At 36.6% G+C, this 25550-nt stretch overlaps 1 protein-coding gene across 4 annotated transcripts in view; it reads left to right on the forward strand.

Moving 5' to 3' along the window:
• TENM2 (teneurin transmembrane protein 2) overlaps positions 1 to 25550 on the forward strand; it is a 3844234-nt gene that overhangs the window by 2882755 nt on the left and 935929 nt on the right. For 3 of the 4 annotated variants that reach the window (XM_067032280.1, XM_067032278.1, XM_067032279.1), the window contains 2 exons: positions 5679 to 5753; positions 9860 to 10135. In XM_067032280.1, coding sequence (XP_066888381.1) covers positions 5679 to 5753; positions 9860 to 10135 — 351 coding nt within the window. The remainder of the gene's footprint in view (positions 1 to 5678; positions 5754 to 9859; positions 10136 to 25550) is intronic. The other variant, XM_059063069.2, reaches the window with a different exon arrangement.

Here is a 25550-nt window from a genome sequence, read left to right on the forward strand (position 1 = left end):
TTTTCAAATCAGTGATCTGTATTTCTACCTCAAGAACCTAGAAAAGGATGAGGAAGTGAAACCCAAAATAAGAGATAAATAATCAAGATAAGAGTAAAAATTAAAGAAATAGAAAAGAAATGAAAATATTAAAGCCAAAAGCTGGTCCTTTGAAAAACTGATAAAATTGATAAAGCCATAGCTAGAATAATCAAGAAAAAAAATAGAGAATACACAAATATCCCAAATCAAGGACATTGTCATAAACTGTGACAATTTAGATGAAATGGACAAATTCCTTGTAAAATATAATTAATATTAAAAAACATATTATCTCAAAAATTTATTAGATATTATCTCAAAATAATATCTCAAAAATTTATTAGAAATAATCACTACATATTGATGATAAAACTATAATTATTCTAAACATATATGTATCTATAATATAGCCTTAAACAGAGATAAAGCAAATATGGATAAAGCTATGGGGGAAAACACCCATCATAGTAGGAAATTTCTTCATATAACTTTCAATTCTTGGTAAGACAATCAAATGGCAAATTAGTACCATGTAGAAAAATTGAACACATGATTAATAATTTTGTTTAATTGACATACATAAAATCTTGCATTCAGTAATTAGAGAACATGTGTTCTTCTCAAATACACATGAAATACTTATAAAAATTTAGGCTATGAAGCAAATTTCGAAATTGCTCAGAAGTTTAGTAACATAAAAATGATGCTCTCTAGCCAAATACAATTAAATTAGAGATCAAAACCAGAAATGTATACAAAATATCCCAGTACATTTGGAAATTTAATAAATAGGTTAAATAGAAACATGAAAATATTTAGATCTAAACAACAGTGAAAATGCTGTGAATCAAAACCTCTGAGATGCTGTGAAAGTGGTCCGTAGAGAGAAATATATAGCCTAAAATGCATACAATAAAAAAGAAAAATGGCCGAACAATGATGACGTAAGAAATCAAATTTTAAAGATATGGAAAAGATCAATAGACTATACTCAAAGAAGTCAAGAGAAAGGGGGTAATTTGTATATGTAAGCATAAATAAACTAGAAGATATGTAGGGATAGTAGATAGAATCAGAAGAGCAAAAATTTGGTTTTTTTTGAAAGACAAAAACCATTATTGCATCACTGCTGAAACCAATCCAGTTAAAATAAAGCACAAATAAATGATGTCAGGAATGAAAAAAAAAAAAAAAAAAGATAGCGTCCTATTGATACAAACCTAGCAGAAATTTGAAGGGACTTAAAAATATTTGGATAACTTTGTGCCAATCCATTTGAAGACAGATGAAATGGGCACTTTCCTAGAAAAATGTATTGTTCCAAAATTTTAAAAATCAACTCAAGAAAAAAAAGAGCGAGTAATTCTGTAATTTTTTTTTAAAGCAAAGTTTCTTCATTTGTAAACTGATGATGATCATCATATTATGTATGTACATTTGTTGTGTGATTACTATGTGGCAGGTAGTGTTCTAAGCACTTTTACCTGCCTTATCTAATTCAATGCTCAGAAGAATCTTATGAAGGCAGGTGCTATTTTTACGTCTGTTTTATAAATGAGTAAGTGGAGACTCATCAGAAGTAATTAATTCTGAGAATATATGGTCAATGAGTATTTTTAAAACAGACACTGGAACTCGCACTTTAACCCTAGGCCATATACGTAGTGACTATTTTACAGGGTTGTGGTCCTAATTAATTGGAAAACTGTATATAAAAGCATTTAGGACAGTGCCTGCCACATTCTGAAGTCCTCAGTAAAAGTAGGCTACTTACGCTCTCAAACTTAGAAGAGCTAGACCATTGGAGCTAACCCACCATTGTCCTTTGATTTCTTTATTTTTTCTAATTAATAAAAAAATTGTTTGGAGAAGCAGAGTCTCACAGGGTCAGATGACTGTATGCCTTTGTAATTCTCTTACATAGGATAACTGATTGCTATAGTTTTTAATACTGGAATTGATTTTTAATCTTGTTGGAATTTTCATCAGCAGAAGAGTCTCCAGCTAGCTGGAGCATTTCCTTTCTATTTCTGAACTGGCAGTTGTTCAGCAGAATGCTTTGTTGTAGTCGCTTTTGGGTTTTCCAGGTTGGGCTTTGTTCAGGTTGGAATGTGAAAATGCCATATCAGAGGAGAATGCCACATTCACCTTTGGCTTTGAGGGGATAAAGCTTACAGGAAAACCCTCAAATATTGGAAACTCTCCTCTCTTCACTAGCCTTTGGTGTTTCTTTGATTTGGAATGTGTTTATTAACTTTGGAGTGATTCTAGTTACGAATTGGATAAGTTGTGGCATGTCAGACAGAGATTCAGATAGAGACCAAAATAATTATTATACAAGTTTAGAAATATCAAAATATGAACATTTGGGTGCTCTACACAAAAGAAAATTTCGATTCTTAAAGTGTATTTTTGAAATATAAATATTGGACCTAAATTTTATGAATAATAATGCATGTACATCTACTCTGTAGTTTTAAGCCACAGGATTTTTTGTGAACAGTTTTGTCAACATTTGGGAAACTATCTGAATGCGTAAAATCAGATGAACTTTAGAAGGGCATTAAGAGAGAGTTGATGTGAAGAATTTTAGCATACACGAGGATAAAATTTAGAATTCATAAGTAGTTCCTTCATTGGCTTTCAAAATTGTTACCATTGCATGTACAAATATGTAGATTTTAAATTTTTATGAAAATAATATTTTAGATAATGTTGGTAACTGATTTGGACTGATATTTTTGTGTAGCTTGTACATATCTTTAATTGCTCAAAATTTAAAGTATTGACATTCAATGTAAGATAATAATTTGGTGATATATTTTGATGAATCAAACCGAAATGAAAGTTATGTTTTATCTCTTATAATTTCGATATTTTTCTTGATAGCTTTCTATTTTGCAAAAGCTTATCTCATCCGATTAAACTACTTCACTTTCTGTGATAAAGAGAACTATAACATTATAATTTGTGTTTTTTTCTTCAATATCTGCTAAAAAGTTTGGAATCAGTATTCATTCCTGACTTTAACGTGTGGAGTCTAACATTTGCTTGAGAAAAGTGACCCATGTTTATTTACAAGAGATTCTCTTTGTCTTAGGATAAATGATCCCAGAAAAAAGGCCACTTCCAAAAGGAATCAGTGTTTAGAAAGAACCAATATTTCATATTAAATAGTAAGAATAATGTACTGTGACTTTATCTTGAGAAAATAAGATTGATTATCAAGAGTATATTTTATTTTATGTTTAATACAATTTATTATTCCAACTGTGCTATAATTATTCAAGAGAATAAAGAAGAACAATTTGTGTGGGGCATGATATACATTTTATGACACAATTGTATGACTATATAACATTACATCTTTCATTCCTAGTGGCATTTTGCAGCATGATAACAGGGGGTCATATTTTGCAAAAAATATTTAATGGATTCATTAATTTTCCAAAGGGCCTCTCATTAACCTTTTATTTAAATAATTATCTTTCCTCATTCAAGTTGAGATTTTCCTGGTTCTTGGTATGATGAATGATTTTTTTATTGTATCCTGGCTATTTGAAGTATTATGTTTTGAAAATCTGGATCTTACTTAAATCTTCTGTTTCAGCAGGGCTCCTCTGACACCAAGCCAGTGGGGAAAGTGGGACCCTGAGGCTTGACTGCCAGGTGGAGGTGAAAGTCCAGGCTCCTCACTTGACCCACTTTGACAAGGGCAGGAAATGGGGTGAAGTGGGGAGGGATGCCTCCTTGTTACTGGGCAGAGTTGGGTTTTCAGCCTCCCCACTGGGAGCCTGCAGATACCAACCTGGTTGAGAGGGAGAGGGGCACCTCCTTAGAGTTCCCCATGAGTCCTCCAGTGGTGGTGAAACTAGATTTAACATTTATCCTCCTCTGACTCCAGCAGGGAGATGGAGGGGTACTTCAGTACCACTGTGTGGAGACGGAAGTCTAGAATCCCCTCATGGACTCCAGTGACACCTTAGCAGGGAATCAGGGAAAGCTCTTTGCCACTGGGTGACAGTGAAAGTTCCACCTCACCAACTCAGTCTCCTTTGATTCCACCCTGGTGTGTTTGTGGAGGTGGGGAAGGACCCCTCATAGAAGTAGGCTTTACTTTGGGTTTATTTTATCTGCTTCCATTGGTATTTCCAATTTGCAGATTTCTCCAGCACCACGTCTGGGATATATGAGGCAAAAAGAAAACCCAGAGAACTCAGCTACGTTTTTCCTCAGGTCCCAGGACCCTAATAGATCTGTCTTCTTCTCAACCTCTTTTAGACTCATTTTATGAAGTTTTTGCATGTACTGTCCAGGGATTTTAGCTGTCTTTAGTGGGAAGTGTAGAGAGATGTGGGAAGTTTTATCTTAATCTAGAACCAGAAGTCCATCATCTTTTGATCATGCCGACATTCATTTCTATTTTCTGTTGTTCACAGCTTAATTCTGTTAAATCTCCGTTATTTGATGTCCTTGATTATGATCCTAGTGTTTTTTAGCATCACTTTTATTGACTTCATGGATTTCTGCATCTTCACAAGTTTTATAATTTAATCTCAGATTGGCACTGTATTACTTCCTGTTATCAGCAACTAATTGATGATATAGACATTAATACGGTGGTTGATATGAGAAGAGATACGAGTAGTAAGTGGGTGGGGATAGGTGGAGATTAATTTTGTAAGTGATTACTATTGACTAGTTTCATGTTATAGCAACTTTTGCTTTCCCGTGTGAAATTTCTTCTCTTAAACTCAGGGGACTCACTTGGTAAACATTTAGATAATAAAAGTTTTCTATATTGTACCCCCCCCCATTACTACAGTTAACTTTTATCTTCCTGCCCTCATAGTAAAAATCTGTTCAAATGCTGACATTTTCAGTGCTATTTGTATTCGCTGGTATTACCATGACATGATAATTCTGACTTAGCGACATATGTGCTTTTACTACTTAAAGGTTATTTCAAAGTGTGAGAAGTTGGGAAAAACTTAGAAAATAAAGCCAAGATCACAGTGCACTGACATATCCTTCCTTAGGATTTTTTCCCCAAATAAAATTAGTTGGTCAAAGGATGACTCCTGATACCTGTTGCAAAATTTTTCTCTAAAAAAGTTTTGGAAAGGATCCGGGTTATACACTGAGATTACGACTTAAAAAAAAAAAAGACAACTTAAAGCAAAAGAGACTTATCAATGGAGTTATTTTAAGACTTGCGTTCTGCTATCCTGATCACCTAACAGTTTTTAGACATTGCTGTTCTCTCAGTGTCAATATTTAGACATTGATAACACCTTAAATTATAATAAAATTCCATGATATAAATATCATTGCTTTTGTGTAATCATTCATCTATCAAAATATTAACTCTGGCCTTGACAACGTAATATGGGGCCACATTAAGCAGTTTATTGGTAACAGCCATAAAACACACACCTGAGTTGGAAGGAGTTGGAGACATTGTCCACACCCGCTTTAATTAGTGATCTAGCGAGTTTGGAAGTAGATAGAAGGTGAATATGTGTTCCATGAATGCTACAGTATTGTGCCTCTTTATCCTCTGCAAGATAGTAAAGGAGTGAAATGTTGACTGCTTTCCACTAGAAACCTTAGCTTGGAGAATCACACAGTGACTAGTTTCTCTCTTCTATTCAAAGCTGCCATGGAGCTTAATAAAGACATAATTATACAAGATGAATTAGAGCCAAATCAGTCTTCCATCAATGAGCAAAGTAAGTGTAAAACAATAAGTTGACATAATATTAACATTCCCCTGTACTATATACATGCTAAGCAAAGTGGTGTAACATGAGGACTTCGTCTAAGCCAAAATACATGAAAAATGTTTGTCTGAAATAAATTCACATAGAGGAATGCTTGGGAAACTGGATATGGTAAGAGCAAATGGAGGGGGATGTGATAACTTCTCTGTGGAGTAAACTCCCAGTCCCTCGTGTCTACCACTAGGTGGACATCTGGTGGGCAAGCTGCGACAGGATGAAGGGTTGGAGTACCGGATGACCTTTCCTGGCTCCCTGGCCCTTTTCTCTCTAGTATTTATCACTGTATAGATTGTACTTTTTTATGTGATTCTTTGATTAATGCCCCTTTCCCGATTAGACTGTAAATGTCACAGACTGTATTTTTCTACTGCTCACTGTTATATCTCCAAGGCCTAGCACAGAACTAGGAACAATAAATATTTGTTGAGTGATTTAATAAATGTTAGACCAGCCTTTCCTGTCTACTATATCTATGGCTCTGCAGCTTCATATGTTAAACCAGCAAATTTGGGAAAGACTTGGTCCAAAATCTGCCCCAGGTACTTAGAGTGAGGTTTCTCTTCTGTGAGTTTGTTGAGGACAAAAAGGTACCAAACGAGGAATTGTGGGGAGCGGGTAACATTGGGAAAGTGCAGTCCTAGTGGAAGATGAAGCTGAGGAGTTTAGAAGGGAATATTTTTGAAGAAACAATTCTGTTTTTAGAGGAAAGCCTGCCTTTCTATAAGTGTGAAATTATTTAACTTTTTTCTGGTGAATTTGGTATAATACCTTCAATTTTCTTTACAATGTTTCTTGTTCGCAGCTTCAGGTTTGTAAGCTTGGAGTTGAAACTCTTGAAGTACTCTTTTTTCTAACATTGTGATTACTTGAAAAATGTATGCAAATTTTCACTGACTTATGAAGATCTCAATTTGTTTTAACAGAAAAAATATTTTTATTTCTTATCATCAAGTAAATGTCCTAACCAAAGAAGGGGCACTACATTTATTCCACAGTTCCCCATGCCCTAGGCTCCCTGTCTATGACTTCTAATACCCAGATTGAAGAGCACATGGGCTCCTCAGAAAGCTGAGGCTTCCTTTGGTCACAGGGCTGTTTCTCTTTTCCTGAGGAGGTCTTTGAAGCTAGTCCTGGATAATGAGATGTGAGAAAACCATCAGGAAAGTTGCCTTAAGACATACACACTCCATTTCAAATGGAATCATAGAGCTCAAAATTCCCACATGTGGAATAAAAACATGTATGTTTTAGTTTCGGTTGTTTTCCTTTATTGGAGGAAAAGGAAGCAATATCCCTCATGACCCTCCAGAATGAATGTGAGCTCTGAAGACAAGATGGGAGAATGCTCATATGAAATGACTTTTTCCAATGACTGAAGAATGAGAAAAGCAACAATAGAGAGAAAAATATTATAATATCGTATATATATGAACTCAATAACTTTAGTTTTATAGACTACTGAAACTGAAATATACATTTTAGTGTACAATTAGAAGACAATACCTAATTGCCAAGGATGCAAACTAGAACAGAATACATTGGGTAGAGAATTTCAGATAGCATCATGAAACTGTGCCCAGGGAATAAACACTTAGAACTGCACTGAGTGGTGGTGAAAACACCCCTCTTCCTTGGACAGGTAGTAGAAAATGACCCTGCCCTCCACAGAAATATTTGCTTGGGTTGGCTCTCCAATGAACAGGTTTCACTCTCCAGAAACAACTGTGTCAAGTATTGGATTTGATCCCATTTACACAATGAAATAAGCTGTGGAAGTTCAGTGTGCAGTAGAGAAGGGAAAGGAAAGCCTCAGAATAAAAACACTTGTGTCTATCACAAATTAACATTATACTAGGTTAATATAAACAGTTGTTTGGGGCTTTTCAAAAATAAAATCTGAGAAATGATATCATGAATGTAGATGATCATAGTGTTAATTATATCATGAGTTTGGAGACATGAATGGCTCTAATGTAATCAATATAGAGAGAGTGAGTAAGCCTATGGCTTTGGTGTTATCTAGAAGATTTTCTTCACTTATAGCATAAAGGTGCATTTCTTCATTACATGTATTTCATTGCCCATAAATTGGGTAAGAATTTAAAAATCAGATTTACATGTCAGTAAATACAGTGGACCACATGAGTCCATCTAATATGCAGTGAAACCTTAAAATGTCTTTTTAAGAAGCTGAATGTTAAAGCACACAGATAGAGAAAGCATTCACTGTGCAAAAATGTTGCCTGATTGGTTTTTGATTGAGACCACTTGACATTGCAGAGAGAGCGTAGGCTTGGGGTCTGCAGATGTAGAGGTGATTCGTGGATCTGCCACTTGCCCAGGTGTGACCTTGGAGATGGTATTTAGCTTCCCTGTAAAGTGGTTAACACCTAAACTGCTGTGCTTTTATGAGATTTAAATGAGATAAAGCCTATTAGAGTACCTGGCCTCATGCCCAACACATGGTGGCGTAGACGTGTTCAGTAAATGCTTATTCTCTTCTGCATCCCATCAAACCACAGGCCCACCCCTGCACTCCCCAACACGTGCACACATTCACTGTCCTTGATAAAACCCACTTGTGGTTTTAAATTATGTCAGCAAAAAGAAATTGATACCACTTAAAAACAATATCATATGGTATCACTTATAGGTGGAATCTAATTAAAAATGCTATAAATGACCTTATTTACAAAACAGAAACAGACTCACATATCTCGAAATCAAACTTATGGTTACCAAGGGGGAAACGTTGGCAGGGGGGTGAGTGATAAATTAGGAGACTGGGATTAATATATACACACTACTATATATAAAATAGATAACTAGTAAGGACCTATTGTATAGCACAGGGAACTCTACTCAATACTCTGTAATGACCTATATGGGAAAAGAATCTGAAAAAGAATGGATATATATATATAACATATTCAGTTGGCTGTCCACCTAAAACTAATACAACATTGTAAATCAACTATACTCCAATAACAATTAATTAAAAAACAAAACAGGGCTTCCCTGGTGGCGCAGTGGTTGAGAATCCGCCTGCCGATGCAGGGGACACGGGTTCGTGCCCCGGTCCGGGAAGATCCCACGTGCCGCGGAGCGGCTGGGCCCGTGAGCCATGGCCGCTGAGCCTGCGAGTCCGGAGCCTGTGCTCCACAACGGGAGAGGCCACAGCAGTGAGAGGCCCGCATACCGCAAAAAAAAAAAAAAAAAAAAAAAAAAAAAAAAAAAATGGACTACATCCCTAGGATGCTCATTTAATTAACACCCTACCTATACTCACTTAAAAAAAAAAAAGAACAAACTTGGGTGTATGTATTATCACATATAAAACACACAGTGATTCTGAGAGGAATTTAAGATTAATGCCCAGATTTTACAGAAGAGAAAACTGGGGCTCAAGTTGTTAAGAGAGACTTGCCACACTGAGGCTTACCAGTGGAAAGCTAGGACTGGTCCCCAGGTCTCCTGGCCACCACTCCCATTTATTGGAGGATTAAGCTTCTTTGACATGAAGACAGACTGCTCAAGGATCAGATCCAGGTTTTACTACAGTCTAGATGTGTGACCTTGGGTAAGTCACTTAAATTCTCTGTTCCTCAGTTTCCTTATTGACAGAATGATTCCAGTAATATTATCATCATCATAAAGTCGTTGTGAAAATTTTAAATGTAAAATAAAAGTTGCAGAATAAAAGATGCCTGGAGCAAAGCACATGCTTGGTATATATTAGCTCCTCTTATAAATCCAGTGTTTTTATCAGCTACGTGGTGCTACCTAGACAACAGTAAATACTTAAAATTTTTTCAAATAAAATCTGATCATTCCGTTTTAGGATTAAAATTAATCTTAGATGTTAACTTTTTTGTTGCTCTTGTTCTCAAATATACCCCAATATCCTAAATACTCTTGCTTAGCTGTATATACTACAGCAAATCCGGTATATTTTTTGAACAGGAAAATGCCTGTCTGCTTTTTGTTAAGAATAAATTTGAAGTTTGAAAACATTTCACAAATTTTAATCGGTCTCTTTGTTGCTGTCACCCTAGGAACTAACTTCACCCTTGCAGAGCTGGGGATCTGTGAGCCCTCCCCGCACCGAAGCGGCTACTGTTCCGACATGGGGATCCTTCACCAGGGCTACTCTCTGAGCACAGGGTCTGACGCCGACTCCGATACAGAGGGAGGGATGTCTCCAGAACATGCCATCCGATTGTGGGGGAGAGGGATAAAATCCAGGCGCAGTTCCGGCCTGTCCAGTCGTGAAAACTCGGCCCTTACCTTGACTGATTCTGACAACGAAAATAAGTCAGATGATGAGAACGGTAGGCCTGCTTCTTAAATATTTTTTAATGTTCTGCGTACTGCACAATGTGGGGCTTTGGGATGTTTTTGTGTTTTAATAAAGAGGCGTATAAAAAGCATTCATTTTCTTTTAAATCGACCTTGTCTACCCACGCTGAGCTGGGGAAAAATAAACCAGCAACCCTCAAACACACAAAAAATGAAGAGAGAATTTTAAAATCACATTTTGATGATAGCACACTGTTCAGGCACTATCAGTTGGTCTTATTAGCAAGTAAATTGCATTGCAAAAGAAGCAACTTGATAAACTATGACCTATACCTAGAAAATTGTCCTCTCTCCATAAGTTTCTAGGTCTTTGTATTGATTTCCCTTTCCCAGTAAATGGAAACCTGAGTTATTTTTTTTCATGAAGAACTCTTAAGAATCCTACCTTATCTTAGACTTTCATTTCCAGGCGGCAGTGCCTCATATCCGTATTGGAGATCAGGCTTGGAACAGATGCTCTGGAGTTTAATAATGACAAATAGGAAGAGACTTGTCTTCAAAAAAGTATTCTCTTCTATGTTTACTTTTCTCCTTGGTACCTACGTAGGTTCATGGCGTCCCACACCTTCTGTCACAAATCCCTGTTGCTTTATCCATCAGCTTGGTGGATGTGTTTTAATGAAATTTTGAAAATTAAATGCTTCTGATCATTAAGCAGTAAATATAGGGTAGCCTAATCAAGTCATTAAAGAGAGAAGGTGCTTATTTGTGGCTTTCTTAGCAACTCAGAACCATGTTGAGTCCAAAACATTTTTTGAAAGATAAGTTGCATTAGGTACGGTGGATTTATTGAGAAAACATCAGATGCTATGTGTTTTGTTATGAATATATTGTGTGTTTGCTAAAAGAATTACCGTTAAACTGTTTACAAATAGATCAGTTAAGAAGGTTTCTATAAATATTATAAACCTCTACTAGAGCAGCTCTCAGTATTTTCTTACCTTTAAAAAATAAAAGAAAGAAATTTGCAGGCAGGCAGGCAGGCAGCTTGTTTTTAAATACAAAAGCGTAGCTAAATATCGTTTATTCTCCAAACCGTGTTGAAAGTACATCATTTCCTGGGTAAGTCGCATATATTCTAAAAGATGTCACTATGTTGCATTTAAATCTATGTTTAATTGTGAAATAATTTATTCTACAGTGAGGACAAGGGGATGTGTCTTCCTTATGCCTCAGTTCAGGTAGCTAATCAAGGTGTCCTCTCAAGGAAAAATCCGCACTTGACTCCTTTTGAATTTTAACAGAATTCTGACAGTTGGTACATTCAGCACTCTAAAGGTGCTTATTTGTTGGGAAATTACTTTCAGAAGTTTTCATAAAGGCATACATTGAATCCATTTACTGATGTACTTTTTCCACTTCAGTGTGTGTCAGGTACTATTTAAATGGAGGCACTTTGATTGCCTAATAAATAAAATCATTTGTAATCCAAGAATTTACGGCATATCTTAAACAAGGTATTTTAGCAAATGTTCCATGGTTGGAATTCTCGCTGGTCTCCTAGAATTCGCACCTTTTCTTTTTTAAGCTGTATACATCTTAAAAACTCAGCGAATAAGGGGAGGTTTCCAGAGAAGAAAAGGGAGCCAAAAGGCTGGCCTTGAATTTACCTACAGCTGTTAAGGTTGAGGGGATTTTACAGGTAAAGATGTAAACCAACAGTAGTTGCTTTTTTCCAACATCATTTGAAACATATTCAAACAGTTTTCACCTTGCGGCACGCTGTATAAATCCCTGTGTACTGATAGGAAATAAACCCTTAGATACAGTGTGGCGAGTTTTCCCTGTAATGCTAGTTCTAATACAATCCGAACTGCATAAAGAACTTAGATAATGTGCTTAGAACCAGGAAGCAATTCTTTTGTTCCTGAATCTGTCAGAGCATGAAGGGGGGATTCTGAAGCCAGAGTTCAAGCTTAGGTGATAGATGGTTATTTAAAAATGTACAGAGAGAATGTGTTTCCTTTTCTCTTTTTAAATTTTTTTTCAATATTTCACAGATTCCAAAGATGTACATAACGCATGCTCTGTTCTCCTTGGGGGCCAGAAATGAAAACAAGAAATTGTACATGTCACATCATAAACTCCTCAACCAAATAAAAAGTGAGGTGTGAGCTACTCTCTAGACTGAGGTGTTAACTTCAGTCAACTTCTTGCCCTTTCTTTTTGATAAATTCTATTTAGCTCCCCCCAAAAATCAATGCATTTTCACCTCACTGGTTTTATGAAGTTTGGGAATGTATTATCATATAGATTGACAGTTGCCCCACTGGTTCCACACCACAGCATGGACACTTACAAAACCATCATTAATTTCTCACACTCGTACTCCGCCATGGCTTCCTCCGTAATAAACACTCTGTCCTTCAGACCCAAATCAATAACCTTTTAGATATGCTTCTCTTGAAGAGGAAGTAACGAGATTCTATACTCTGAGAAAGAAGGCCTCCAATTCCATTTTAGATTTTAAGGATATGTGGCCATGGAATGAATCCTTTCTTTGGACCCCATGTATTTTTATTTCATTTTTATGGTGGGATCTTGGGGTACAGAGATTTTCACAGCGCTTATTTAAAATTGCCTTAAAAAAGTCCTAGTGTGGTTTTGCTAAGCATAGGTAGCAAGTCAAGACATACCTCAAAAAAAATCAACTTGGCTTTCTATAACCGAAAACATGGACCCAACCTTCAAACTCATGTAATAAAAATCCCTAACTGTCAACAGTTCTTCGTACATGCTGCTGTGATAAAAATGACCTACTAGTAACTGGTAACTTGAAAGTCCCATCACATCAAACACACAGGTGAATTTGTCCTTCTCCCTTTTTTTTTTTTTTTCCCCAGTGTAGATTATTCAAGGTTATGACCACGCACAGCTCTGCATCTTACACATACTCCATGGCCACCAAATTAATATTGTGCTCCCTTGGATTGCTGTAAATAGATAAAACTCTCGTGTTCAGGTTATTTTATCAGGTTCTTTAACTCTATCTTTAAGTTAACGATGGCTTAGCTAGAAATGGCAGTGAGAGTTGGAAACAGTGAGACCAAGCTTTTGAAGCTGTGAAATTTAACTGCATCTATAGAAAGGGCTTTCCCAGTGACTCTAAATTAGAATCATTCCTTTTTTGGGTAATAAATGTTCCACTTAAAATATGCCCTCTCCAAGGCCCTTTTTATCACCTGAGTTATGGAGAAAATGAGGCAGCCACTAATACACAAAAATAACTAATTGCCTTCTTAAAAATGCAAAATAGCACATGCTGTAAAAAATCTGGCCTGTACACTCTTGACCCCTTTAGGCAGTTTCTTTACCTTGGGGACTTAAAAATATCCTTGAGATTTTTTTTTTTTTTTTAGCATAATTCTAGTTTCAGTTATTTTATTGGAAATCCAGAAAGAAAAAAAAAAAAAAAAAAAAAAAGGAAAAGGCAAAGAAAATAAGCTTGCCTCTGGGATAGGAAGCCAGAAATTACAGAAAACAAAATCTGACCTTGGATGAAGCTTTAAGAAAAGTATCCTTCCTTTGCCCTGTTTGTTTCCACCCAAAGTAAATAAGGACATCATTCATTTTCATCTGTTGTCAATTGGGAAATTTATAATTCTCCTAATGTACTTTGAGGATGAAAATATAAATGTTGGGTTAATTCTATTACATTACACCAAATGCATTTATAAAGCAAGCTGGCTCTCGGCACCTAATGGATTTGTGTGAAGTGTATTTGGGGAACCCAGGTGCTGTTAGATTGTGAGTCCTCTTGGAAGAGGTCTGTAGTGTTCCTCTCTCCTCAAGAGAACTTGAGTGCACCCAGGTATTCGTCACAGGTTAATGGAGACATGGGGCGTGAACTCAGATGGAAGGAAGGCGTTCCCTTAGTACCAGGACACTGTCTGTAGATCGTTACCTCCAACTACATGGCCTTCATTTATCCTAGGAGGTGAGTTTCATAAGTCTTCCTTCTTTCTCTTCAAAAAGCAGCTCTTCAGTAGATTTTACATTAGAGTATCCTGTAAGCAAACACACCCAAGACCTGCCAGTGGGTTTCTATTTCTGTCCCACTCTATTCCTCTTACATATTCTTAAATTTATTTTGTCTTTTATAATCCGCTCTACTCTTTTCTCCCCACCCCCAAGCCACATGTAAAAATTACAGAGAATGCCCGGAACAGATATAAAATCTTACTAACAGCACCAGACAATGATAGCCAAGAGCTCATAATTTTGCTCTTCACAAAAGGAAAAATGTTCAGAGTAGGAATAGTTAGAGGTAAGTACAAAATCGTAGGGTAATATTTGTACTTTTGATGTTGATATGTGGATGATTTCTTTTTCAGCCAGATTTTATGGGAATAAACTTCCATGGTAGCTAAAGAAAATGTTGCCTCAATCCCTTAAAAATAAAACAAAAATCACACTTTAATCCCTTTTGGATGATCATTATTTCAAAATGTGTTTCTAAACTTTATCTTTTTTTTTATACTTGCAAATTTGAAAGAGTAGCACTTATAAAGAAGAACATGAAATGAGATATCATGGATAGAAGAAAAGTGAAGGACATGAGAACCAAATGTCACAGGTTCTTAGTCTTGTCTCTTCCTAAATGCAAGGATGATTTGATTTTAATAACTCTGGTCCAGTTCCCTGCAAGTCCACATACTAGCGGCTTTTGGGGCACCTTATCTTACAAAAAGTTATTCAAGGGAGTGCTAAATATATGATTATCACAGTGTTAAAATACAGCTGATAATAATATAGAACCAGAAACAAAATTTAGGAATATCACATTGTCACATGGCATGATACAGAGGCAAGAAGCAAAAGCATTGGTATTTTGCAAATGCATCTAAATGGAACTTCAGAGATTCAGGTTTTTGGCAAATTAAGCAGTGCTTGCATAACTTTAAAGTAGAACAGAGTACTTGAAGGAGTGTAAGAGTGTGTGCCTGATTTCCAGGACTGCATGTTCCAGATTATAAACTTTAGTGGCATGGTTTTTCGTTATTTATATATTTCTTTCTTTCCTTTGGTGGTTTCTTTCATGTTTGTTAATGCTCAGAGGGGCTATCAAGCAATGGCTCCATTCAATAAATACAATAAAAAAAAGATGAAGCATTAAGCCTTACTTTTGGCAAGGGCAGCCTGATTATTACACATGTAATCTCCGGGCCTTCAGGGAGACATTGGGCTTGGTGGATAATCATTTGCTTTTTAAGCTGCTGAGTTTCTGATGTCTGTACTTTCACTTCAGTTAAGAGCAAAGGCAGTAACCGGGTGAGACGCACCATGTTCATGTCAGTTCACGATTGGAAGCCTCTTAACTCAGAAGAAAACTCTTAACTTTTTTGCTTATTGCTTGGTCACTTTTTAGTTCGGTTGTTGTTTGTCAGGGATCACATTAAATTTAAAGATGGGGGAGAGATGTAACCAAGTATTAAATAAAATGAGTTAAAGCTAAGGAAGTTGATAGTATATATTCTCTACACACAACTGAATCAGGATGAATTGCTCAGAACCTAAAATCAAATCAGACAGGATTTGAGAAGTGCATATGAAAAGTAATGAGACATTTCAGTTACCCATTCTGAAACTGGGATGTGTGAGGGGAAGGGGAAAATTTCAAGTGATACGTTTGTAAATAGAACCCAAATTGCAGATATGTACCTGTTACGTCTATATGCTTATACACAAAGATAAAAATGTTACTGGTGATGCAATGTTGAGTATTATTTGGTACTAGCTGAAGGAACTGCCTAAAAGATTGTCCTTTCACGGTTTCCCTAAACTCAGTTTGAGGAATGTTAAAGCAGTAGAAGGTAGAGGTAAGTGAGTCACGGAATAGTCATCAGCTACAGAGGTGATGAGCTATGTATAGTCCACGAGCGAATCTAGCCCGTGAGTTATTTCATTTGGTCAGTGCAGTGTTTAAAACATTGTGCATTACTAATCAACACTTTAAGAAGGGGAGATTTCATATTAGAAACTTTCATTTTTGGCTTCTCTTGCAATGTACAAGACTCATTAACATTTGTCCAGGTTTCCCTCTGGACAAACAGGCATAGAAGCAGTAACCATAGCATCTCTAGACAAGCCCATTTCATCTGGTTCACCTGAGCTCCCTCCAGGCTGCTCCTATCAGTTAAGGTCTGCCTTAGCCTTTGTAGCAGTTGAATGACCAAACTTGACCTATGTACAAACTTCAGGGAAATCAGAGTTCATAAAAATGTAGAAAGAAAGCTAGAAACCAGCAATTGTAGCTTAATTTAACATGTGTTTAGCATAGTGATGTTACTTCTTTTCTGTAAGTTTGGCTTATCTGTAAAATGGGTTTACTTTTGCTCTACCAAATTTCTAAAATAGTTTGAAGGGGTTCCGATAAAATTAAATCAAATGAAAATCAATTTAGCATGGAAATTAATAAAGTAACTGTATGTGTGGGCCGGGGGAGGCTAAGTGGGTGATACACCATCCCCATCTTCTGAAGTAGATCCCCTGGCGTATTGAACAGTTAAGGTCAGAACCTTTAATTTTAACACATATATTTAAGTTATTTTAATGTAAAAGTATCTAGATGGACTTTTAGGAAATAGATGGAGGGAGAACCTACTTTAAAAACTTTAGCTACTTCAGCTGATTAAGGAAAACTCTGAGGCTTTTCAGGAGGAAGCCATGCAAAGAGGAGGAAAATGACTTCGTACTATGTTCAGCTTGATCGGGCGAGTGGTTTATGGAGTCTGTTATAATGAAGTGAGAAACAATAAAGTAAAGACTAGAAGAGGAAAATGCAGTGATATAAGAAGACCTCCAGCACCCCAAAAGAGAAAGACTAGGAGCGTTGTTGGGTTATGCTGAGTTGGGAAAAAGCAGGTCAGAAATCGTGCTCCACAAACTAAGGAATGTTCGTCTACATGGATAAGCAGGATATCCAGGGATTGTTCAGGGATGGCTCTGAGTCACAGTACAATATACTCCCAGTTCTCTTTGTGTCCTAAGGATATGTGTGAAGGAGAGAAGATAATTGAAATACAAGCATGGTTACTAATGGAAGGGATTGAAATATTTGAGTTAGAATTCTTTGGAAACTCCATTCGTGGAGTTTTATACTGGTCTGGCCTGAAGTGGGTAGAAGAGATCGATACTATAGCAATACTATTTATGCTTGTGTTAAATGTGAAAAAGGAGGGTGTGGATTTACGTGGAGAGAGCTAGGCTCTCAAGAAGGTTCAGGAAGTATTTCTTTATAGTGTATTTTATGCAAGAAATTACACTATCACACATTCACTGATCCAAAATGATCTTTGAAATATTTTTTTTTTAGAAAAAGAAAATTGGTATTTGGAACATAATGCACATTCGTTAAATATGCATATTTTAATACACATAACGTATGTGATGCTGATAAAACTATGTTCTGTTTTATTTAGTATTGACAAAAAGTAAGCTAAGTAATCACAGATGAGGAGACACTTCAGTCTGGGGGAGCCTTATTTTATTTCTGATAAAAATTTGGGAGTGGCTGTTGGATGCTCAGCATTATACAGAGCTGTTGTGTGTCTCTTTGTATTTGTGTGTCTGTGTTGTGTGTGCATGGAGGGGAGTTCAGTTGGGAGGAAGGGTGTTACTGAGAGGGATGGATATCAGGAAATAGAAATTGGTCAAATGCCAGGGAAATGGTATCATAAGGGCATTTATGAAAATGCCAGAATGAGTACTGTTGATGTTTTGTAGTGTACAGTTTTAGGAGAAGGAGAAAAGAGAGACCTGTGCCGACCTTCTTTTAACTTGAGCTCTGTTGGTCACTTTAAGGCCTCAAGCCACTGTTGCAAGTATACCGTTCCATCCGTGTACATCAGAATGAATGTAACAGAGCCCACTTTCTCTCAATTCCCACATAAGAACTCTTGCCTCTTGGCAACCCTGAACCAGTTTGAGTTGTCAGAGAAATCATATGTGATTTGGTGGGGAGGCTGGTTTATTTGCAGCATAAAATGTATTCTTCTCTGTCTCTCCTCCCTTCCCAATCCTCATCTCTTCCCGTAATACTTTACCCCCCTCACACTGCATCTAGCAAAGATCACCCCATCAGTGAACTAATTTCTTTATTCTTTCATTCAACCCTCTTGTTAAAATTGGTGGGATCATGTTTCCAAAATGTGATTTGAACCTCATGATCCACTGGGTTGCAGAAAAAAAGTAAAGCTTTTGTTTAAAGGTACATTTCTTTTCCTTTATCCTTTAAAATTTATATTTTTTGAGTGTATTTTCTAGTGCATGTAATGTATTAGTGTATGTACACACACCCACACGCATATATGGTAGGGTAGGTACCTAAATGCAGAAATGTATATATTGGAAGTGTGTCCAAAATTTTTATGTTGATGTAGGTATATAACAAAATGTTAAGTGACTGTTGTTTTAGACATTTTGTTTGTTTGTTTTTTTGCGGTACGCGGGCCTCTCACTGTCGTGGCCTCTCCGGTTGCGGAGCACAGGCTCCGGATGCGCAGGCTCAGCGGCCATGGCTCACGGGCCCAGCCGCTCCACGGCATGTGGGATCTTCCCGGACCAGGGCACGAACCCGTGTCCCCTGCATCGGCAGGCAGACTCCCAACCACTGTGCCACCAGGGAAGCCCTGTTTTAGACATTTTATTTCCCAGGAGATGAAGCCTAAGCAGCAGTCTCTCCTTGGGATATTTGGATAATCCATTATCTTGTGGCAACCTAACAGATTGTCTTTCTTGTTGTTCAGAGCTATCTGTACCAATCATACCTTACTCTTTTTTTGATACAATTTCCATTTTCTCCTCTCAGTTCCCTGTGTCAACTTCCAGTTCTTTTATGGATAGATAACAATATTTACTTTGCTGTTTATTGAAGAAAGCAAGCACCCCTATACATTTACAGAGAAATCCCTGTCTCTTCTCAGTAGAGAAATAAGAATATAAACATTGTATGCATCAGCTGACTGGTATAGTAGGGGCAGCTTTAAGGAGACAGTTTTAATTAGGTTGTAAATGAGGATTAGAACTCATGTAAGTGGGAATGAGATGATGGATATTCTAAATGAAAGAAAACCAATGTGTATGGTGGTTGGGGAATGAGGAGATGGTGCAAATATGATGATGATTTTTCAGGAACATTGTCTTCCCCAAAATTCCAACTCAAGTCAGACTAATGGGAACATAGTAATTTCATTGGACAGCAGTAGATATATAACAATAGAGGTGTAGGAACTAGATGACCAAGAGCTTTGAGTTATGGTCTGACCAAGGAGAGTTAGAGAACAACTAAAAGTTTATTTGAGCAGGAACAGTAATGTTTTAGGAAGCAATCTGATTAAAGCACACATGCATGTACACACACACACACACACACACACACGTTTGGATAGGAAGGTAACAAAATTAGAAGCAGTGATATCAGAGGGAGAAGCTGTAATCTAAGTAGGAGGACCCAAGAAATCTCTGGATTACAGAGAGTCGTCCTTCTTGGCATTTCAGTAGGAAAAATTAAGCCCTGATTAGCATATGAACGTTGAATATTTATAATTAAAATATTAAAATTTGAAAAAGCATCAATTTGAAGCTCACAGAGTACAGAGAATGTTCCTTACAGAGGAATCTGTTATGCTTACACATATAGTACAGTATTACAACAGCCAGACTCCAGTGTTTATTACTTTTAAATCACATGATTAAATAATAGCATCAAATATGGCTATGGACAGGGAAGACAAGTCATAATATTATTTTTAAAGGAACAGCTAGTGTGTTGTAAGTGAACATTGGCTAGAACTATTCCAGGTTGATTAATAGTTTCTTGAAGATTATTTCTGTTTCTATATCCTTGTTGCTCTTCTGGAATCATATTCTTATGTAATTTGTTGGAGTTCCTCTGTAACTGTGTTGTTTCTCTTTCATCCCTAATCCTTTTTTTTTTTTTTTTTTTTTATTTTTTTTTTTGTGGTACGCGGGCCTCTCGCTGTTGTGGCCTCTCCCGTTAAGGAGCACAGGCTCCGGACGCGCAGGCTCAGCGGCCACGGCTCACGGGCCCAGCCGCTCCGCGGCATGTGGGATCTTCCCGGACCGGGGCACAAACCCGTGTCCCCTGCATCGGCAGGCGGACTCTCAACCACTGCGCCACCAGGGAAGCCCCCTAATCCTTTATATTTTTACCCCTCATTTTTTTTACAAAAATCAGTCTTGAAAGAGATATATTTATTTTTTTCTTTCAAGCTTTCTATTTGTCTTTATAATTTTCTCTAGTTTTTATCTTTTTTCATTAAGTTCATTTTCATAATTCTCTCATTTTAATTTTTTTTGGAGTGTATTTTGTTCTTTTTCTCACATTTTAAGATGAATATTACGTTTTGCAACTTTCAGTTTTTCTTTTTAAGTAAGAGTAAATATATTTACCAGGTCCCATAGGATTTGATACAAAGTGTTGTCCTCTTCATTGCTTTCTAAAGATTCTCAGCCATCTGGACTCTCAAAATAAAATGGAATCCTAATGCTACCAATTTTTACTTTAGTACTAATAATTGCTGGAAGAAGCCAGTTTCTTTTGTTAATTCTTTATAATGTCCGAACTGAGATAAATAATACATACTATTAACATATATTAATACACAATATATGTATATAAAGATACATATCTGTAAACTACATACTTATGCAAAGTATATCTAAAATATATGAAAATGTCCACGTATGTATGTGTATCACCACATGTAATCTGACACCAGAAGTAACCATGGTTAATATTTTGGTGCATATCTTTTGCAGTCTGTGTGCTGTTTGTGTATGTGTGTATGCAGTGTACATTTGTACAGAGTTGGCATCATGGTTTTTTTCCAGTAAATCTATTATAAACTTTTCCCATGGCATTAATTTCTGCAATAGTTAAGGGGTTCATAGAATTTTTGTAGCATGAGATATTTCCTCAATTTTCTTTCAGTGGACATTTAACTTATTTTTTTTAGAAGCAATGAAGTGTAGTATGATGAGTAAAATCTTTGTAGCCAAATTCCTATGCACATCCCAAATTCTTTTCTTATGATAAATTCCTAGAAGATTTAGTACATACATGGTAATCATTTTCAACCAATTTCTTTGTAGGAATGTTTACCCTTGCACCAGCACTCTAGCACTATGTGCAAACGACCTGATACACACACACTTGTGCTCAGAAGTCACTGAAAACGATCTTAATATTTTTCCTATTTATTGATGAAAATATTTTTATCATTTATTTGAATACAAGTAAGGCTGAGCAACTAATCATGTGTTTATTGTCTATTTGTATTTCTTATTTTACGATTTAGATATCCTCTCCAGGTGAGAAGATGTTGGAATCATCCTTCTCATTTTTTAGTTTGTACTAACTTTTTACAGTGCCTACAGTGACCCCAGAGTAAGTCCTGTTGTGCTTTGTTAGTTCTACAGATGGTTTAAAATGTTCATTTATAGGTGTGAAAATCATTTGGCTACATTTTCAAAATCATATGACTTATTTTCTGTGGAATAGAAATTAGAAATATATATACAATAGAAATATATATGTATATGTATATACATACACACACACATGTAATCTATAAGGCTTGAAAGCTGGAAAACCATTTTAAGTGGTTGCATTAACCAAAGAAGAAAAGCTAACTCTGAGTAGGGTAGGGAATTTTTTTCCATATTGAATATTTCAGCTGTTGCTCAGAATGCAGGACTTTACTTCAGATTGTTAATTTATAACAAACCAAGGATGGAATTGCATTCCACATGATGAAAGGAAGTTCACATCTGCTAAGACAATCTGCAAGGCACCTTGAGGAGATAAAATCAAGTAAATGATGTATTAAATATTCTTAAAACTTCCTCCATCTATTGTGCCTTTGATTCAGTGAGGATAGTAATCATAAACACAGTGGTATTCCAGCTATTGGTATTTTTACAAAATAGGTAGTTCTGCATGCAAGATAAATATCTCAGTACATAAAGAAATACTCTGAAAATAATCATGGGGAAGCAATTACTGTTATAATAAGCATATGGCTCTGCTAATATAGAGTGTTGGTAAATAATTGATGTTATAGGGAAAAAAAGAGTAGAAAAAGTTCTGTATTCTGGGGCATTCCCTAGTACATTCAGAAAGGAAAAGACCCTAGTGAAATGCAGAACAATTAAGAGAATATGGGCTGTCTTCCACTTCCGCTGATACACATTTATGGCTGTGAACAACAAGGCACATTGGGAAGGCAGAAAGTATACAAATCAACTTAATCTGTCCCTCTGTGGTATTTCAGGCCCTCCACAATACAGTCCAATTTTATGTTTTTAGCCCTTGTTCCCACTTCTCCTCTAAATATATTTTCAGCTCCAGCCCAACTGGACTACTTATTTTTTCCAGAGCATACTCTTTCCTCTGGTGTCTTTGTTTGACCTGTTCCCTTTGCTTTCATTGTTATCCCCAAACCTGCCCATCTATCACATTTCCTTACATCATCAAAGAATTATTTAAGATGTCAAGTCCTCTGTGAAACTATTTTGGTCTCTTTAACTATATATGAACTTCCACTCCTTTGAATTCTTTAGCATTTTATTTATCCAGTTGTTTTGGAACTAAGGGGAAATGGTGCAGACTTCATCAAGATAGAGAAGTAAATGATTTGAGATACATTTTGGAGATAGAATATATAGAACTTAATGCTGGTTTGAATGTAGGTGCCAATGAAAAAGAACTATCAAGAATTGCTCACTTTAGTGATTGAAGGGATTCCTGGTTACTAAGATGGGGAATATTTGGAAAGGATAGGATTTGGGGGCTGAACCAGAGTTTCCTTTTGGACATTGTTAAGTAACATAAGACATCCAAGTAGAAAGGCAATGGGGTTAGTTGTGTAATTATTAAGAATGGAACTGAGAGGTGAGGTCTGAACTAGAGACCTCAATTTGAGATTCAACAGCATGCAATGGTCTCTTTGTATATATACATGGAAGAAAATGAGCTCACACAAGGAGAAAGGCAGGGAAGGAAGGGTAAAGAGTCAGAAGCAAACTCTGAATAGCTCTTATATGTTGGGTAGAGGAGAAAGATTACTCAAAAGAGACTGAAGACACACTGGCTTACAAATAGTAGTTTAGTATTCGTTTTTGCTTCTCTGATTTTCATGAAGGCTCCTAATGGCTTCCAGTTTTGGTGTGGCTGCATAATCTCTCAGTCCAAATTCTCTTTCTTTTCTCTTCATGATTCTGCTATTTCAATCAAAGGAGGCAAAACTGGATGAGTTATTCATTACATGGAAAGAGAAAAACATATTAATTTTAAAAGGGATACTGGACTAGGAATGTAAATAAATGAGATGGTCTTCTCATATGACTGGCTAATTGGTCTCCAGGATAATTTCAAAATATACTGAGTAATGAGTGGCAACAATATTTAACTATAAACTTTTACTGCATTCAAAATATTTATTGATTCCGTATTATGTATTATGCTTAGGATAAATCAGTGAACAAGCTAGAAAAAGATTCCTGCCATCTTGGAACTTAAATTCTACTTGGAAAGATAGGCAATAAAAAATAAACACAGAGAGAGGTGGGGGAGGGAAGGAAGGAAGGAAGGGGGAGTGAAGGGAAAGAAGTGAGGGAGGAAAAGAGGGAGAGAGGGAGAGAAGAAAGACAGGAAGAGGAAAGAAAGAAGGAAAGAAAAAACTATGCTAGAACATGATAAATACTATGGAAAAAAAGAAAGGTGGAGGATAAAGGGTAGTTGGGAGTATGTGCTTGTGGTTTTGCAGTATTAAATGGGTGTGTGTCTGGGGTGTGGGAGAAGGATTCATTGAAAAGCTGACATTCAAACAAACAAAGCTTAAAGGAGACAAGGAAATTAGCTGTGACAGAGAATTGACTATGCAGATTTCTGGGGCTGTGGCATCCCAGGTAGAGGGGAAAGAAAGTGCAAAGATTTTTAATGCAGGATTATTTCTGGTGTATTCAAGGAAGTCAGTGTGATTGCAGCAGAATGCAAATTGGGAAGAATAAAAGGACATAAGGACAGAGAGATAAAGGTGGAGCTAGGTAATGTAGGGCATCATAGATAATTTAAAACTGTGGTCTTTATTCTGAGGGACATGCATATCCATGATGAGTTTTGAGCATAAGAGTGTCATGATCTGGGGCTTCCCTGGTGGTGCAGTGGTTGAGAGTCCGCCTGCCGATGCAGGGGACACAGGTTCGTGCCCTGGTCTGGGAGGATCCTACATGCCGCGGAGTGGCTGGGCCCGTGAGCCATGGCCGCTGAGCCTGCGCGTCCGGAGCCTGTGCTCCGCAACGGGAGAGGCCACAGCAGTGAGAGGCCCACGTACCACAAAAAAAAAAAAAAAAAGTGTCATGATTTGACTTCCAGTCTAAAAATATTACTTTGGCTATTTTGTTTAAAATAGAGTGAAAGAGGCAAGAGTGGAGAGACCAGTTAGTAGGCTATTGCAATAACCAAGACAAGAGATGATAGTGTCTAGGACCAATGACGGTGGTGATAATGGCCTGATTCTCAGTATATCTTGAAGGTAGAAGTAGTAGTATTTCTAGGTTGTATTGGCCAATACGTTTGTGAAAAAGGGGTGTCACAGGTGACTCTCAAGTCCTTTTTCTAATCAGGTTATCTGTATTTTGGTATTGAGTTTTAGGAGTTCTTTATATGTTTTGGACATTACTCCATATCAGATATATGATTTGCAAATATTATGTCCCATTCCATTGATTGCCTTTTCATTCTCTTGATAGTTCCTTTGCTGTGCAGTAGCTTTTTACTTTGATGTAGTCCCACTTGTCTAGTTTTGCTTTTGTTGCCTGTGCTTTTGTTGTTATCAAATCCAAGAAGTAGTCGTGAAGACGAATGTCACGTTGTTTTCCTCTATGTTTTCTTCTAGTAGTTTTACAGTTCCATATCTTGTCTTTAAATCTTTAATCCATTTTGAGTTGAATTTTGTGTATGGTGAAAGATAAGTGTTCAATTTCATTTTTTGCATGTGAATATCCAGTTTACTAAACACTATTTGTTGAAGAGACTGTACTTTCCCCATTGTGTATTTTTGGCACCCTTGTGAAAGATCAGTTGACTTCATTTGCATGAGTTTATTTTTGGGTTCTCTGTTCTGTCCCATTGGTCTATATGGCTGTCTTTATACAAGTAACATAATGTTTTGATTGCTGTAGCTTTATAATATATTTTGAAGTCAGGAAATGTGATGCTTTGTTCTTATTCTCAAGATTGCTTTGGCTATTTGGTGTCCTTTGTGGTTCCATATGAATTTTAGGATTGCTTTTTCTATGTCTGTAAAAAATTGTCATTGGGAATTTTGAGTGGGATTGAATTGAATTTGTAGATTGCTTTGC

This window comes from Kogia breviceps, chromosome 4, assembly GCF_026419965.1.
Source record: "Kogia breviceps isolate mKogBre1 chromosome 4, mKogBre1 haplotype 1, whole genome shotgun sequence".
Classification (NCBI taxonomy): Eukaryota; Metazoa; Chordata; class Mammalia; order Artiodactyla; family Physeteridae; genus Kogia; species Kogia breviceps.